Source organism: Bombina bombina, chromosome 8 (genome assembly GCF_027579735.1).
Source record: "Bombina bombina isolate aBomBom1 chromosome 8, aBomBom1.pri, whole genome shotgun sequence".
Classification (NCBI taxonomy): Eukaryota; Metazoa; Chordata; class Amphibia; order Anura; family Bombinatoridae; genus Bombina; species Bombina bombina.
The window spans coordinates 209,179,949-209,199,001 of NC_069506.1; the positions used below are offsets into that span (position 1 = coordinate 209,179,949).

The 19,053-nt window shown below is 37.4% G+C and overlaps 1 protein-coding gene across 4 annotated transcripts in view; it reads right to left on the bottom strand.

Moving 5' to 3' along the window:
- LOC128638113 (apolipoprotein C-II) overlaps positions 1 to 19,053 on the bottom strand; it is a 50,145-nt gene that overhangs the window by 19,795 nt on the left and 11,297 nt on the right. For all 4 annotated transcript variants that reach the window (XM_053689976.1, XM_053689978.1, XM_053689977.1 and 1 more), the window contains exon 4: positions 3,017 to 3,164. In XM_053689976.1, the coding sequence (XP_053545951.1) occupies positions 3,017 to 3,164 (148 nt within the window). The remainder of the gene's footprint in view (positions 1 to 3,016; positions 3,165 to 19,053) is intronic.

Below are 19,053 nucleotides of genomic sequence, written 5' to 3' on the forward strand. Positions count from 1 at the left end.
TGACATTTGAAATCGAAAGTGACATTCGAAATTGAAAGTGACATTCGAAATCGAATATACACAATTGAAAATGAAAGTGACATTCGAAATTGAATATACACATTCAAAAACGAAAGTGACATTCGAAATCGAAAGTGACATTCGAAATCAAAAGTGACATTCGAAAACTGTAAATAACATTCGAAAAAATAATTTTTAAGAATATTTGTCCTTATCAACATTGGAATTTGTAAATAGAATTTCGACAATAACATTCGTTCTAACATACTAATTCAAAAATGTACACATTCGCCGATCCCTAATCATTTTCACTCTGAAATCTCCACAGATGAGAATGTCCCCATTTTTTTTTTTCTGACAACTATTGGGGAAGCCCATTCACTGCTAGAAACTGGAACAATAATCCCCTGATTGTGTAGTCTTTCTAGTTCTACTTCAATTTTAGGTCTTAGTGCAAATGGTACAACTCTTGGTTTACAAAATTTTGGAATAGCATTTTCTTTTAAGTAAAGCTGAATCTGCTTGCCTTTCACTAAACCTAGGAACACATCAAATACACAGCTAGATTACGAGTTTTCAGTGCTATAGGGAAATTAACGACCACCACAAAAGCGGTGTTATTTTACCTCCCTATAGCGCTGCTATTACAAGTTTACAAAAAGCAGGCTTGTACGGGCGATATTGTTGGCGTTGAGCTCCATACCGCACCCAAATACAAGCGCTGCTTTGACGTAATTTCCCCATAGACATCAATGGGGAGAGCCTGCAAAAAAAAAGCCTAATACCTGCGATCGCGGAAACAAAAGCTCTGTAACACAGCCCCATTGATGTCTATGGGGAAAGAAAAAGTTATGTTTAAACCTAACACCCTAACATAAAAACCACGTCTAAACACCCCTAATCTGCCGCCCCCGACATCGCCGCAACCTACATAATGTTATTAACCCCTAATCTGCCGCCCTTAACATCGACGCCACCTAAAGAAAACTATTAACCCCTAATCTGCTGCTCCCGATATCGCCGCCACCTACATACAGTTATTAAACCCTAATCTGCTGCCCCTAACATCACCACCACCTAAATACACTTATTAACCCCTAATCTGCTGCCCTTAACATCGCCGCCACCTACATTACAGTTATTAACCCCTAATCTGCCGCCCCCAATGTCGCCTCCACTATACTAAAGTTATTAACCCCTAAACTTCTGGCCTCCAACATTACTAACACTAAATAAATATATTAACCTCTAAATCTAACCCTAACCCTAACTTAACTTTAACCCTAAGCACAACCCTAACGTAACCCTAAGCCTAAATCTAAACCTAACACCCCCTAACTTAAATATAATTTTTAAAAATCTAAATAAACCTTACAATTATTACCTAAATAATTCTTATTTAAAACTAAATACATACTTACCTGTAAAAAAAAAAACCTAAGCTAGCTACAAAACAACTAATAGTTATATTGTAGCTATCTTAGGTTTTATTTTTATTTCACAGGTAAGTTTGTATTAATTTAACTAGGTAGACTAGTTAGTAAATAGCTATTTAACTATTTAATAACTACCTAGTTAAAATAAATACAAAGTTACCTGTAAAATAAAACCTAACCTAGTGGAGAGCGTAGGACAAGTAGATTTTATATGAACATGAAGAAATAATGACTGTCAATGATAAGGTAAAAGGGAGAGGTGATATTTGAAGCATGCACAGAATGCCACTAGGACGGGTGGTCCTAGACCATAAAATATGGGTGTAAAAATTGACCATAAAGCTAAAGAGTGCATGAAGTACTAATGGGGAATCTCATATTCTACTGCCTTTATCTTTTATTTTTTAAGCCTCCTCCTTTTTCTTTTATCTGTATCCTTTATCTCTAAAATCTAAGGTAACATAAAAAGGCACTACTCTTGAAATGAATGACTTTTGGAACCTCTGAGGTATAAGGATGCTTCTGTGAAGAAGTGTAGTGCATAGCACCTCTCCTTCCCCTAGAAGCACAATTGCCAACACATCTGCATACCCTCAACACTTTCTAGAGGCTTTCTGGGTTTGGGAGATGAAGGGAACTTGTGTGCATTGGCCCTCTAGTCTTTTGTAGGTAGAAGTGCAACAAGAGGGATAGAGCAGTGGGTGAGTCTTGGGTGAGTCTAGGCATCTCATGGTCAGAGCTAAGACCCTGGAAACCAGAACATCTACCCTGATGGAGAAGCTTCTGCAGGCAGTGGGCAGACCTCTCATCATCTTGTGCCAATCCCACAATCTCCAACTATGGTTAGAAAGTATGCGCCAGTGTAAAACTGTTATCTATCATCTTCAGGTGTTCCTTTTTATTTCTATAGCATGAAGATGTAGCAGCATAACCTCTCGTGTTATCATGTACAGCATGTGTTGCTGTTTTTTTTTATTTGTTAAAATATCCTGACCCTGTAGTTAATGCACTTTCCATTACATTGTTTTGCCTGGCAAGTCTATGGATTCTGCTTGGCACAAATTTCAACAAGTACTTCTTTTGGTTGGTCAGTAAGTTGTAGTCTAATGGAAAAAACATAAACGCTAACCAATTGTATAATGTGCTTTTATAATCTGTTAGTTCCTTCAATTGACTTATAGCAAACAAATATAAAGCTTACTAATAATTTAAAACCAATAATGTTACGCTACCAGAAATTATTTGAAAGTTTAAATTTACATTTCATACTTGATTCATGCATAAACAATGTCAGGTAATATCATTTTTTATCTCATTTGTATACATGTCAGGTGAACATTTAATCAACATAAATATTTGTTTTCTATATGAGTTGATACTGAAATAAATAAATACTTTATTTTTGCATTTAAGGCTAATCGAGAAGAGTTGACATTACTCATAAATATACATTTTCTGTCTCTTCCAAATGTTCCTTTTATTTTCTACCGCATAAAACCTCTGTTTTGTTATTATATATTTGTTTGAATTATTGATTTGTTGGGATATCGTCACTCTTTAGTTATTACAAAATGACTTACTTTATTGTGTCTGGAACTGTAGATTTTGCATTCTCAACTAACTCCTGTGTCTTGGAGCTGACGTGTTCCCAAGAAGAAACCACAAAGTCCTCCACCTGTTTCACGTACGTGGGAGTCTCTCTCTTCCGTATCCGGTAACTCTCAATTTCTAAAATAAATGCAGCACATAAGTGTAAAAGAAAACAGGTAAAAGGGATAAAAATGTAGGAATAAAAAATGGATGGTAAAAAAGGCTAAGCACAGATAAGGAGAAACTCTAATTTAGTTTACACAGATGCTATCTTCACTATGATAAAAGTCTTATTAAGGGCTAAGTTACAAGTAGGTCACGATAATTAATATCCCAACTACACTAAATTGCGAATGTATTACAAGTTGAAAGTAAACGTGTTCACTCGAGTGCAAACTACGTTTGTGCTCGTGTTTGCGCGATTGAAGACCTTGCATAAAGTATGTTTAAAAAAATGTGCACCAAACACATCACAAAAATATTAAAATAAAGTGTTATACTCATATATTTTCACAGTTTCTGATGAAAATTACTCATATCAATATTCATATTTTTTTTTTTATAAGGCTTAAAAGGTATATGGTATAAGAGAAGGTATTTGAATAGAGAGGGCTATTGTGTGTGTGTGTGTATATCTATCTATCTATCTATCTATCTATCTATCTATCTATCTATCTATAATCTATCTATATGTCTCAATATGTGTATGAGTGTGTATATATATTTGTGCAGATATTTGTATATACACAAATGTATGTATTTATGTATTTATATATGTATATGCACAAATGTATGTATTTATGTATTTATATATGTATATACACAAATGTATGTATTTATGTATTTATATATGTATATACACAAATGTATGTATTTATGTATTTATAAATGTATATACACAAATGTATGTATTTATGTATTTATATATGTATATACACAAATGTATGTATTTATGTATTTATATATGTATATACACAAATGTATGTATTTATGTATTTATATATGTATATACACAAATGTATGTATTTATGTATTTATATATGTATATACACAAATGTATGTATTTATGTATTTATATATGTATATACACAAATGTATGTATTTATTATGTATTTATATATGTATATACACAAATGTATGTATTTATGTATTTATATATGTATATACACAAATGAACACAAGGGATGGGCAAATGTTTTGCAACATTTAAAAAATGAAATACATTTTAACACATTTGTTCTTTTCGAATTTCGAATTTTTGTACAATATTCTAACAGTCGTTTAATCTTATAGTATTTCTAATGTTATCTTTAAATGTAATATTTAATTCAAACTTTTCTAATAATTCAATTCCAACTATGCAATATTTGAAATTAAAAATTTGGCTCAATATATTTGTAATAGTAGTTTTAATGCTCTCTATAAATGTAATATTTAAATTATGCAATATTAGATATATTGATTAGCTAATGGCACAAAATAAAAGCAAAACATTTGTATATGTATGTGCTTTGGTTGGTCAGTTAATGCATTCAATTTTAGCACAAAAATATACACATTGACTAATCATTTTATATGCTAGATTTATATAAAATGGAACTATATACAGATCACTGTAAAGCCCAGTAACCCTTAGCTAACAGACACCAAGATTACAAGTTGTGCGCTAAACCTGGTGCGTAAATAACGCAAACAATTTAGTGGTATTGTACTCTCCATAGCGCTGCCATTACAAGTTACAGTAAAACCTTCTTTTGTTGTGCGGTATGGTGCGATAAGCTCCATACCGCACAAAAACCAAGTCCTGACTTGACGTGCTCGTGCACGTTTTCCCCCATAGACATCAATGGTGAAAAAGTGTTAGAAAAAAACTAACACCTGCGATTGCGGAATGGTCGATCGGTATAACACATTCTCCATTGATGTCTATGGGGCCAAGAAGATTATGTAAAAACCTAACACCCTAACATAAGCCCCTAGTCTAAATACCCCTAATCCGCCGCCCCCGACATCACCAACACTAAATAAAGTTATTAACCCCTAAACCGCTGCCCCCCAACATTGCCGACACTAAATAAAGTTATTAACCCCTAAACCGACGACCCCCCACATCGCAACTACTATAATGAACCTATTAACCTCTAAACTGCCGGCCCCCCACATCGCGACACACTAAATTAAACTATTAACTCCTAAACCTAACACCCCTTAATTTTAAATTAAAGTTATAGATATACTAACTACCTTAAAATAAATAAAAACTTAAAAAAGGAAATTAAAAAAACTAAGTTTAAACTATAAATTAACCTAACATTACTATTTTAAAAAACTAAAATAAACGGAAAATAAAAAACTAAGTTACAAAATTAAAAAATCCTAACACTACGAAAAAATAAAAAAATCTAACATTACAAAAAAAACATTAAAATTATTAAAAATAAAAAGAAATCTAGGATTACAAAAAATAATAAATGAAATTATCCAAAATAATAAAAACTAAACCTAATCTAATACCCCTATAAAAACAAAAAAGCCACCCCAAAATAAAAATCCTAATCTAACAATAAACTACCAATAGCCCTTAAAAGGGCTTTTTGTATGGCATTGCCCTAAGTTAAACAGATCTTTAACATAAAAAAATTTACAAAGTACCCCCTAACAGTAAAACCCCCCACCCAACCAACCCCCCGAAAACAAAACAAAAGTCTAAAAGGGCAATTAGCTATTTAGTGCCTCCTCTTCATGCGATCTCCGTAGCACACTGAAGATTAAATGCAAGGTACCCCTTTTATATTTGGGGTACCTTGCATTCCTATTGGCTGAAATATTCAAATCAGCCAATAGGATGAGAGCTGCTTAAATTCTATTGACTAGTTTGATCACATGAACAGGAGACTCTGCGCTGGATGTCGTCGTCGCCGCCACAGGCCAGCTCAGTTCCGCGCCACCACAGCTCCGCACCACCAGGATGAAGATAGAAGATGCCCCGCCATAAAAAAAGATGTCGCCGCCTGAATTTATTTATTTATTTATTTATAAAATATTTTACCAGGAAGGATACATTGAGATTTCTCTCGTTTTCAAGTATGTCCTGGGATCACAAAACATTGCATTGATACAATAGGGTACAATAAAATACAAAAACAATAATAATACACTATGAGGGGTAGTTATCAACGTGTCTACCTCAAATACGCTGGATTTGAGGTAGCGTATTTGAGGCGAGGCTGATTCGCCTTAGTTATGAAGCCCTAGATACCGGCAAAAGTAGAATTTAGTGACGTAAGCTTCAATCCGCCGGACTCAGTCCGACACAGATCGATTCTTACGTCACTCCAGATGTTCCACACACAAGTGCGGCACAATCTGACTACTTTTTCTAGTTATTAAAAAACTAGCAGGTACGCTCGGCACTTTTCCGGCCCAGCGTACCTGGTTTTCAAACCGCCGCCCTGAAGGCGGTGGATCCCATAGGAATCATTGGGAGTCTGACCATAGCGAAAGTTCATGTTGGCTGCTGCCAGACATCCCATTCATTCCTATGGGAGCTGTCTACACCTAACACCCTAACATGTACCCCGAGTCTAAACACCCCTAATCTGCCCCCTCCCTACACCGCCGCAACTAAATAAAGTGTTTACCCCCTAAACTGCCGCTCCCGGAGCCCACCGCAAGCTATACTAAATATGTTAACCCCTAAACCGCCGCTCCCGGACCCCGCCGCAACTATAATAAACTTATAACCCCCTAAACCGCCGCTCCCGGAGACCACGCCACACTAATAAACTGATTAACCCCTAAACCGCCGCTCCCTGTCCCCACCGCAACTATAATATATGTATTAACCCCTAAACCGCTGCTCCTGGACCCCGCCGCCACCTACATTATACCTAGTAACCCCTACCCTGCCCCCCTATACCGCCGCCACCTATAATTAAGTTATTAACCCCTATCCTGCCGATCCCGGACCCCGCCACAACTAAATAAATAGTTTAACCCCTAAACCGCCGCTCCCGGACCCCGCCGCAACCTATATTAAACTTATTAACCCCTAATCTGCCCCCCTTACACCGTCGCCACCTATAATACATTTATTAACCCCTATCCTGCCCCCCCTACACCGCCGTCACTGTAATAAAATTATTAACCCCTAAACCTAAGTCTAACCCTAACCCTAACACCCCCCTAACTTAAATATTAATTAAATACATCTAAATAAATTTAACTCTTATTAACTAAATGAATCCTATTTAAAACTAAATACCTTTAAAATAAATCTTAATATAGCTACAATATAAATAATAATTATATTGTAGCTATCTTAGGATTTATTTTTATTTTACAGGCAACTTTCAATTTATTTTAACTAGGTACAATAGCTATTAAATAGTTATTAACTATTTAATAGCTACCTAGTTAAAATAAAGAGAAATTTACCTGTAAAATAAATCCTAACCTAAGTTACAATTACACCTAACACTACACTATACTTTAATAAATTATTCCTATTTAAAACTAAATACTTACCTGTAAAATAAACCCTAAGATAGCTACAATGTAATTAATAATTACATTGTAGCTATTTTAGGATTTATATTTATTTTACAGGTAACTTTGTATTTATTTTAGCTAGTTAGAATAGTTATTAAATAGTTAACTATTTAATAACTACATAGCTAAAATAAATACAAAATTACCTGTAAAATAAATCCTAACCTAAGTTACAATTAAACCTAACACTACACTATCATTAAATTAATTAAATAAATTAGCTACAAATAACTACAATTAAATACAATTAAATAAACTAACTAAAGTACAAAAAATAAAAAAGCTAAGTTACAAAAAATAAAAAAATAAGTTACAAACATTTAACAAATATTACAACAATTTTAAGCTACTTACACCTAATCTAAGCCCCCTAATAAAATAACAAAGCCCCCCAAAATAAAAAAATGCCCTACTCTATTCTAAATTAAAAAGTTACCAGCTCTTTTACCTTACCAGCCCTTAAAAGGGCCTTTTGCGGGGCATGCCCCAAAGAATTCTGCTCTTTTGCCTGTAAAAGAAAAATACAACCCCCCCCAACATTAAAACCCACCACCCACATACCCCTAATCTAACCCAAACCCCCCTTAAATAAACCTAACACTACCCCCTTGAAGATCATCCTACCTTGAGTCGTCTTCAGCCAACCGACCACCGATGGAACTGAAGAGGAGATCCGGAGTGGCAGAAGTCATCATCCAAGGGGCGCTGAAGAAATCTTCCATCCGATGAAGTCATCATCCAGGCGGTGCTGAAGAGGTCTTCCAACCGGGCGATGTCATCTTCCAAGCGGCATCTTCAATCTTCTTTCTTCCGGATCCATCTTCATCCCGCCGACGCGGAACATCCTTCTTCCCCGACGGCCGACGACTGAATGAAGGTTCCTTTAAGGGACGTCATCCAAGATGGCGTCCCTTCAATTCCGATTGGCTGATAGGATTCTATCAGCCAATCGGAATTAAGGTAGGAAAAATCTGATTGGCTGATGCTATCAGCCAATCAGATTGAAGTTCAATCCGATTGGCTGATCCAATCAGCCAATCCGATTGAGCTCGCATTCTATTGGCTGTTCCGATCAGCCAATAGAATGCAAGCTCAATCTGATTGGCTGATTGGATCAGCCAATCGGATTGAACTTCAATCTGATTGGCTGATTCAATCAGCCAATCAGATTTTTCCTACCTTAATTCCGATTGGCTGATAGAATCCTATCAGCCAATCAGAATTGAAGGGACGCCATCTTGGATGATGTCCCTTAAAGGAACCTTCATTCAGTCGTCGGCCGTCGGGGAAGAAGGATGTTCCGCGTCGGCGGGATGAAGATGGATCCAGAAGAAAGAAGATTGAAGATGCAGCTTGGAAGATGACATCGCCCAGTTGGAAGATCTCTTCAGCGCCGCATGGATGATGACTTCATCGGATGGAAGACTTCTTCAGCGCCCCTTGGATGATGAATTCTGCCGCTCCGGATCTCCTCTTCGGTTCCATCGGTGGTCGGCTGGCTGAAGACGACTCAAGGTAGGATGAACTTCAGGGGGGTAGTGTTAGGTTTATTTAAGAGGGGTTTGGGTTAGATTAGGGGTATGTGGGTGGTGGGTTTTAATGTTGGGGGGGTTGTATTTTTATTTTACAGGCAAAAGAGCTGTTTTCTTTGGGGCATGCCCCGCAAACGGCCCTTTTAAGGGCTGGTAAGGTAAAAGAGCTGGTAACTTTTTAATTTAGAATAGGGTAGGGAATTTTTTGATTTTGGGGGGCTTTGTTATTTTATTAGGGGGCTTAGATTAGGTGTAAGTAGCTTAAAATTGTTGTAATATTTTTTAAATGTTTGTAACTTATTATTTTATTTTTTGTAACTTAGCTTTTTTTATTTTTTGTACTTTAGTTAGTTTATTTAATTGTATTTAATTGTATTTATTTGTAGCTAATTTATTTAATTAATTTAATGATAGTGTAGTGTTAGGTTTAATTGTAACTTAGGTTAGGATTTATTTTACAGGTAATTTTGTATTTCTTTTAGCTAGGTAGTTATTAAATAGTTAATAACTATTTAATAACTATTCTAACTAGCTAAAATAAATACAAAGTTACCTGTAAAATAAATATAAATCCTAAAATAGCTACAATGTAATTATTAATTACATTGTAGCTATCTTAGGGTTTATTTTACAGGTAAGTATTTAGTTTTAAATAGGAATAATTTATTAAAGTATAGTGTAGTGTTAGGTGTAATTGTAACTTAGGTTAGTTTTTATTTTACAGGTTAATTTCTCTTTATTTTAACTAGGTAGCTATTAAATAGTTAATAACTATTTAATAGCTATTGTACCTAGTTAAAATAAATTGAAAGTTGCCTGTAAAATAAAAATAAATCCTAAGATAGCTACAATATAATTATTATTTATATTGTAGCTATATTAAGGTTTATTTTAAAGGTAAGTATTTAGTTTTAAATAGGATTAACTTAGTTAATAAGAGAAATATTATTTAGATGTATTTAATTCATATTTAAGTTAGGGGGGTGTTAGGGTTAGGGTTAGACTTAGGTTTAGGGGTTAATCATTTTATTACAGTGGCGGCGGTGTAGGGGGGGCAGGATAGGGGTTAATAACTTTATTATAGGTGGCGACGGTGTAGGGGGGCAGATTAGGGGTTAATAAGTTTAATATAGGTTGCGGCGGGGTCCGGGAGTGGCGGTTTAGGGGTTAAACTATTTATTTAGTTGCGGCGAGGTCCGGGATCCGCAGGATAGGGGTTAATAACTTTATTATAGGTGGCGACGGTGTAGGGGGGGCAGATTAGGGGTTAATAAGTTTAAGATAGGTTGCGGCGGGGTCCGGGAGCGGCGGTTTAGGGGTTAAACGATTTATTTAGTTGCGGCGAGGTCCGGGATCCGCAGGATAGGGGTTAATAACTTTATTATAGGTGGCGGCGGTATGGGGGGGCAGGATAGGGGTTACTAGGTATAATGTAGGTGGCGGCGGTGTCCGGGAGCGGCGGTTTAGGGGTTAATACATTTATAAGAGTTGCGGCAGGGTCTAGGAGCGGCGGTTTAGGGGTTAATAACTTTATTGAGTTGCGGGGGGCTCCGGGGGCGCCGGTATAGGGGGTAGAACAGTGTAGTTAGTGTGGGTGCTTAGTGACAGCTTGTCAATAAAGCTTTCAAAAAGTCAAAGAGCAGCGAGATCGGATGAGTGATAACTCTCACAATCCGCTGCTCATCGCCCAGTACTTGGTGCGCGGCTTTTTGACAGCTTTTTTGATAACTTAGGCGAACGTATTCAGGTCCGCGGCGGCGATGGTAGTCGAGCTTAGGCGGGCGTATTGGACCGGCGAAGGCAGGTAAAGTAGACGCGTTGATAAGTACCCCTCAATATATGCAAACATTTAACATAGAGCAGGTACGAAATATTTAATCAACCATGACAGGAGCATTCTGTTTTGAGATATGTATAGAGGGATCTCTTAAAGGATTTTAGGCTTGGGGAAGTTTTTAAAGTGTGAGGGAGGTCATTCCATAATTGTGGCGCTCTGTAGGAAAAGGCGGATCGAGCTGCTTTCTTTTTGTATTGAGGCAAGCTAAATAATGTGCTGTTATTGGATCGGAGGTTATAGGAGGTGGGAATAGCAGGGGAGAGCATTCTGCTCAGGTAGGGTGGGAGCTTCCCAGAAAGGCTCTTAAAGACAAGGCAGGAAAGATGGAGGGTGCGTCTGGATTCCAGCGACAGCCAGTTTAGTTCTTTTAGCATGTCACAATGGTGGGTCATCATGTAGTTACATTGTAGCACAAAGCGGCAGAACGAGTTATATAACGTATTTAGTTTATTAAGGTGAGTTTGCGGAGCAGGTGCATATACTATGTCCCCATAATCCAAGATAGGCATCAGCATTTGCTGTACAATCTTTTAAGATTTGTTTCTGTACAGGGCACCTAGTTTTGGATAAAGTTTAGAGGCAAGTTTTTCTATGTGGAGTCCAAAAGATAGATTGGGGTCTAACAACATACCTAAGTATTTAAAAGAGTGGACTGCGTTCAGCGTGCAATTGGATTTTGTTTTGATGCGAAGATGGGAATTTTGTAATTTTTGTATTTTAGGTCCCGTTCCAAAGATCATTGTGACCATTTTGTCAGTGTTTAGGAAGACTTTGTTTTTCGAGATCCACTTTTCTACCTCTGTGAACTGGTCTTGGAGCACTGCTTCAAGCTGCAGCAGATCAGATTTGTTTGCATAGATTACCGTGTCGTCTGCGTACATGTGTACAGTTGAGGATTTGCAGACATTAGGCAAATCATTTATAAATAATGTGAATAGTAGGGGGCCGAGAATGGAACCTTGGGGAACACCACACGTGACTGGGAGAGGGAGGGAGTCACTGTTAGAGACAGAGACATATTGTGATCGATCCGATACATATGATTTAAACCAGGTTAACGGGCGATCAGCAATACCAGAGTTTTTTAGTTTGAGAAGTAGTATGTCATGGTCCACTGTGTCCAAAGCCTTTGCAAAATCAAGGAAAATAGCTCCAGTTAGGTCTCCTTGTTCCATGCCAGTTTGGATGTTGTTGCAAACTTTTAGGAGGGCAGTTGTAGTGGAGTGATTCGGTCTAAAACCTGATTGATCAGGGGTCAGATAGTTAGAAAGTTGATAATACTTGCATAATTGCGTATGGACGCATTTTTCTAAGATTTTTGACAATACAGGGAGCAATGATATAGGACGATAGTTAGAAACCAAGCTTAACTCCCCACTTTTATGAATAGGCACTACTCTTGCAGTTTTCCAGAGTTTGGGTATGTATCCAGATACCAAGGATTCGTTAATTAGGGTTGCGACAGGCTTAGCAATTGCCGGCGCACTGAGCTTCAACAGCATTGCTGGGATTTGATCAGGTCCTGACTGGTTTTTCATTTTTAGATTATTGAGGTGTTTCTTAATGACATTGAAGGGTACAGGTCTAAAATTGAACTTTTCTATATTGGGTCTTTGCTGTTTTAGTGGGGCCTGATCCACATTTGTAGCTTCAGGATGCTTGCCATTTATTAGTTTGTCAATCAGGGTGGTGGAGCATCCGACAAAATAATTGTTAAAGGCATTTGCTACTTCTAAGGGGAGTTGCAGGTTTTGGTTATCCACATTGACAGTGGAGGGTTGGGAGTGGATTGGTGGATTTTGTAAGTTATTTATGAGTTTCCAAAACTTTCTAGGGTTATATATATTATTGTGCAGATTTTCACAGAAATATTGCGCCTTAGCCAATTTTGTTTGTTTAGTACATATATTTCGCCATTGTCTATATACACAGTGATCATTCATAGAGCCAGTATGCTTGAACTTTGACCACAATGAATCCCGAAATTGGTAGATTTGAATGAGGTCAGCTGTGATCCAATTCAAGTGTGCTCCTTTTACTTTCACCTTACGCAGCGGTGCATGTAAATTCCAAACTTGTAGGAGTTCAGACTGAAAGAATTCAACTGCAGAGTCTAGATCTGGGATTAGGTTTAATCTGTGCCAGGGGAGGTTCTTGATGTCATTTAGAAATGATTGAAGATTACATTTTTTGAAGGACCTGGTGATTTTAACCTTGGGAGAGGATTTAGTAGCCTTTATTTTGCGCACACAGTACACTAAGCAGTGGTCACTGAAATTGTTAGGGAGAACACCTGCCTCCTGAATTCGGTTGGGAGAAGTGGAGAGAATCCAGTCGAGCAGGGTATGATTATGGCTTTTGATGTTTATATGAGTTGGGGAGGAGATTAATTGCGTTAGCTGCAAAGATTTAAACAGCGAGTGACAACTGTTATTTTTTGGATTCAGCCAATCGATGTTAAAATCTCCAAAAACCAAAATTTCACTTTTTGGGTTTTGAGTTATGGATTCACTAAGGAGCTGTGCTATGTCCGAAATGGAATGCACAGGGGAGCTAGGTGGGCGGTAGATTCCTGCAACAATGATTGATTTACTGCATGGGATCTCAATTTTGCCAGAAAGGAAATCAAAGGTGGCAGGAGAGCTAGATTTTTGTATGGGGGTGAACTTTGTGGAGTTGTCAATAAATTACAATGCTGCCTCCTCTCTTTGCTCTGTCAATTCTATGGCATGAATACCCATGTATTGCAATGGCAGAGTCAGGTATTTTTGCAGTTAGCCATGATTCAGAGATCACAATGATTTTTAGCTTGTATTGTAAACACCAAGCTTGCAGTGCATCGATTTTTGGAAATAAGCTGCATATATTACAGTGCACAAAGGAGAGGCCTTTTTTAGCTGGAAGGCTAGGAATGGAATTTGCTGGGGGACCAGGGTTAGACTCTACATCATTTGCAAGGGCAAGTAGCATAAGGAATAGGAATTTGGACATAGTTTTTGTTTGACTATATAGTGAATGGCATACTTTATAATTTTGTGAGGTGGGGGTAGGAGGGCTATTTTTTATAACTCTCCACCAGCACTAAGCAGGTAAGTTACAGCAACAGAGCAGGCCATGGTGTATGATAATTTGTTTTCCAGTTTTAGGTGGGTGATTATGGCGGTAATGAAGTGAACAAAATTGGAGTGAGAAAAGTGTTGTCACGAATATCAGTATGGTCATTAGTGATGTCGCGAACTTAAAATTGAATTCAATAGGCAGGCGAACTTTAAAACCTACAAGGATTCTTTCTGGCCATAATAGTGATGTAAAAGTTGTTTCAAGGGTACTAACACCTGGACTGTGGCATGCTGTAGGAGGATCCCTGGCAAAACTCCCATGTAAAATTACATAGTTTATGCAGAGTCTGCTTTTAACCCATAAAGGGCCTAAATCACCTAACATTCCCAAATTGTTTGCAATAACGTGCTTTAAAACATCAGTAATGATGTCGTATCTATCAGGTAGTGTAAGGGTTACGGCCGCATCACAGTGACAGACCAAACTCCAAGTGTAACGCACTGCAATCAACCGCAAACAGTCCACTTGCAGAACCACGAGATAAGTAGATTTGATAGATAGATACATAGATTACATAGCTCAATCGATGCAATATACATATGATCGATACACTGTACATAGCTCAATAGATGGAATATACATTTGATAGATACGAATTACATCGATCAATAGATGCAATATACATTTGATAGATACGAATGTTATCGAATCAAAGATGCAATATACATTTTATAGATACGAATGACATCACCGGGAGATGGAAGAAGATGATTGTTCTGTCCTCCTACTTCAAATTTGTCAGAAACACAAGTGGCTGTCTCAAAACAGTCCGGACAGAAGATAGATCGATCGATAGGATAGATAGATATACATAGATTGATAGTTAGATAGAATCGATAGAAGAAAAATAGATAGATTTTTTAGATATACTGTATAATTACCCTGATAAAGTCTAATAATTAAACATGCAGTCTTGGACCCAACTAGGTTGTGTTAAGTAGTACTATTCTTCCCACTTTCAGCCCTGTAACTCCCCCTATTGGTGGAGGTCTATATGGCGGTTATGATTACCCTGGCACACAGGCTGGCAGGCAGGAGGTAAATGCCATTCAGGGACACTAGGAGACTGAATACTGACAGTCAAAACAGTGATGATTGACAATTTTTGCAATACTGTTAAAAGAAATATGATTGATGGGAATAATTGGCTAGGTGGGCCTGGCACACAGGCTGCAAGGCAGGAGGAAAGTGCAATTCAATGGCACGAGCAAACTGAGGATTCAGAACAACAATTACCAAAAATTTTAATTTTTAATTATTAAGAATACTGTGACAACAAATATGATTGGTGTAAATATTTTGAAAGTCGGCCTGGCACACAGGCTGGCAGGCAGGAGAAAAGTGCAATTCAATGGCACGAGCAAACTGAGGATTAAGAACAACAATCAGAAAATGTTTAATTTTAATTAGTAACAATACTGTGACAACAATTATGATTGGTGTAAATAGTTGGCAAGACGGCCTGGCACACAGGCTGGCAGGCAGGAGGTAAATGCAATTCAAGGACACTAGGAGACTGAATACTGACAGTCAAAAAAGTGATGATTGACAATTTTTGCAATACTGTTAAAAGAAATATGATTGCTGGGAATAATTGGCTAGGTGGGCCTGGCACACAGGCTGCAAGGCAGGAGGAAAGTGCAATTCAATGGCACGAGCAAACTGAGGATTCAGAACAACTATTACCAAAAAATTTACTTTTTAATTATTAATAATACTGTGACAACAAATATGATTGGTGTAAATATTTTGAAAGTCGGCCTGGCACACAGGCTGCCAGGCAGGAGGAAAATGCAATTCAATGGCACTAGGAGACTGAATATTTGCAGTCCAAAAAATTATAATTTTTATTTTTTTATATACTGTTACAAGAATTATGATTGGTGCCACTAATTGGCTAGTTGGGCCTGGAAAACATGCTGGCAGGCAGGAGGAAAGTGCAATTCAATGGCACGAGCAAACTGATGAATCACAAGCGATCAATTTGGAATTGTAAAGATTAACAATACTTTTACAACAACTAGGATTGGTGGAACTAATTGGCTAGTTTGTGCCTGGCACACAGGCTGCCAGGCAGGAGGAAACTGCAATTCAATGGCACTAGTAGACTGAATATTTGCAGTCCAAAAAATTATGATTTTTAATTTTTTTGATACTGTTACAAGAATTATGATTGGTGCCACAAATTGGCTAGTTGGGCCTGGCACACAGGCTGGCAGATATGATTCGTGGCTGGTAGGTAGGGCAGCAATTTAACACAGTATGCTGTGTAAGTGACAAAAACACAGGCCTGATAGAAAATTAAGTTAGATTACACTAGCAAAATATTTTAAAATTTTAGATTTTAATATTAAAATTATGTTAAGAAGTGCAATGCACATATGAGTGGTCGCGCTGGCTGGCTGCTACGTAGGGCAGCAATTAACAACAGTATGCTGTGTAAGTCAGATAGACAGTTAGACACAGGCCTGATAGAAAATAAAATTAGATTACACTAGCATAATGATTTAAATACTTTTGTGGGGGAATTTTAAGAAAAAGGTTAAGCACATACATATGAGTCGTGGCTGATAGCCTTGGAAGGGCAGCTATTAAAAACAGTAGGCTCTGTAAGTCAGATACACACACGCCTGATAGAAAATACTATTAGATTACACTAGAAAAATGATTTAAATTATTATTATTTTTTTTATATTTAAATTAAGGTGAAGAAGATATGAGTGGTGGCTGCCTGGCACAGACCAATTAACCAAAAGACTGAAAAAAAATGAGGTATATTAATGCTGAGTGAGCCTGACAGACACAGGCCTGATAGAAAATGTAATTAGATTACACTAGCAAAAATTTATTTTTATTTTTTTAAATTTAAAATAATGTTATAAACGGATATTAACACTGGTGGCTGGCACAGAGCAATGAACCAGAGTATATGCTGTGTGTCACAGGCCTGATAGAAAATGAAAAAAAATTACACTAGCAAAATAATTAAAATTTTTGGTTGGTTAAATTTAAACTAATGTTGTTAGGGAGATATCAGTGGTGGCAGTAATCACAGCATATGCTGTCAGCCTTAAACACACAGGCTGAAAGCCAGGCAAATGCTAATAAAAATACGGAAAAAAAAAAAAAAAAATGGCACGAAATATAGCCCTAAAAAGGGCTTTTTGGGGTGCTGTCCTTGCAGCAGAGATGAGTGGAGTCCTTCTGGACTGTAGTGGACACTAAATACACTAGCCTAGCTATCTTTTTCACTATAATGTCAGCAGCACAAAAACAACACGTCCTCTCACTAAGAAAGCAAGGTCGTTATGAGTCTAAAATGGCGGCTTCCGAGTAGCTGGGAGGGTCTGTGAGGGAGTGTCTGATGTTGATTAGCTCTAATGTGTCAGACGGCTGGGACATACAGGGTCAAAGTTTCCTCAATGATGACACATAGGGGGCGGATCGAACATCGCCATGTGTTCGCCCGCAGCCGCAAACGCGAACAAGCTATGTTTGCTGTGAACCGTTCACGGGCGAACAGTTCGGGACATCATTAATGGTCATATTTTGATACATGTTAGTGCTATGAGGTGTCTAGATGAAAATAAATAAAAAATAGTACAATATAAAAAAGAAATATATATGTATATATACATAAATATATATATATATATATATATATATATATACACACATATATATTCACACACTATTGATGTGGGATATAGAGCTATTTGTAGGGAGAGAGGGTATGTATTCTAAAGGGTTAAGTGAATGGAAGGATGTGCTGATTAGTGTTTGCAGCTGTCAGTTTAGGAGAATGAAAGGTGTGTGGGAGACTATCTATAAATGGGGGAATGAACCTGGGGCGGGGTGGGAGAGCAACTATCTTCCTTTAGCTACCTGATGCAGAGGGCAGTGTCAGCTGAAATGTGGGTCTGTGAATGTTCTTTAAAGACTTGTTGTAAGTATACTTTATAATTCAGCTGGGGGAGAGATAAATTAGTGTTAGATTGTTCTGCAAAAAAAGTTAAGGGAGGGTGCTAGGGGTCATACAGGCAAAAAACACAGGGAAAGATCACACATTATAGAGATAAGAGAGGTATCCATTGAGGAAAATAAAACCATTTAACAAGCAAGATATATGGCCCATCAATGTGCACCAATATGCATTTAAAATACAGAATAAAAATAATAGCCAATACATATTACAACATACACATTATTAGAAACAGGGATGAAATATAATGAGATAATTATCTTCCTTTAACTACCTGATGCAGAGGGCAGTGTCAGCTGAAATGTGGGTATGTGAATGTTCTTTAAAGACTTGTTGTAATTATACTTTATAATTCAGCTGATGCAGAGGGCAGTGTCAGCTGAAATGTGGGTCTGTGAATGTTCTTTAAAGACTTGTTGTAAGTATACTTTATAATTCAGCTGATGCAGAGGGCAGTGTCAGCTGAAATGTGGGTCTGTGAATGTTCTTTAAAGACTTGTTGTAAGTATACTTTATAATTCAGCTGATGCAGAGGGCAGTGTCAGCTGAAATGTGGGTCTGTGAATGTTCTTTAAAGACTTGTTGTAAGTATACTTTATAATTCAGCTGATGCAGAGGGCAGTGTCAGCTGAAATGTGGGTCTGTGAATGTTCTTTAAATACTTGTTGTAAGTATACTTTATAATTCAGCTGATGCAGAGGGCAGTGTCAGCTGAAATGTGGGTCTGTGAATGTTCTTTAAAGACTTGTTGTAAGTATACTTTATAATTCAGCTGATGCAGAGGGCAGTGTCAGCTGAAATGTGGGTCTGTGAATGTTCTTTAAAGACTTGTTGTAAGTATACTTTATAATTCAGCTGATGCAGAGGGCAGTGTCAGCTGAAATGTGGGAGACTTCTCGCCGCCTGGATGAAGATGGATGTCCGGACTTCAGGAACTGTGAGTAAAATTTTTTTTATTTAATGTTAGGTTTTTTTTGGGGGGGGGGGGGTTGGGGTGTGTTTTTT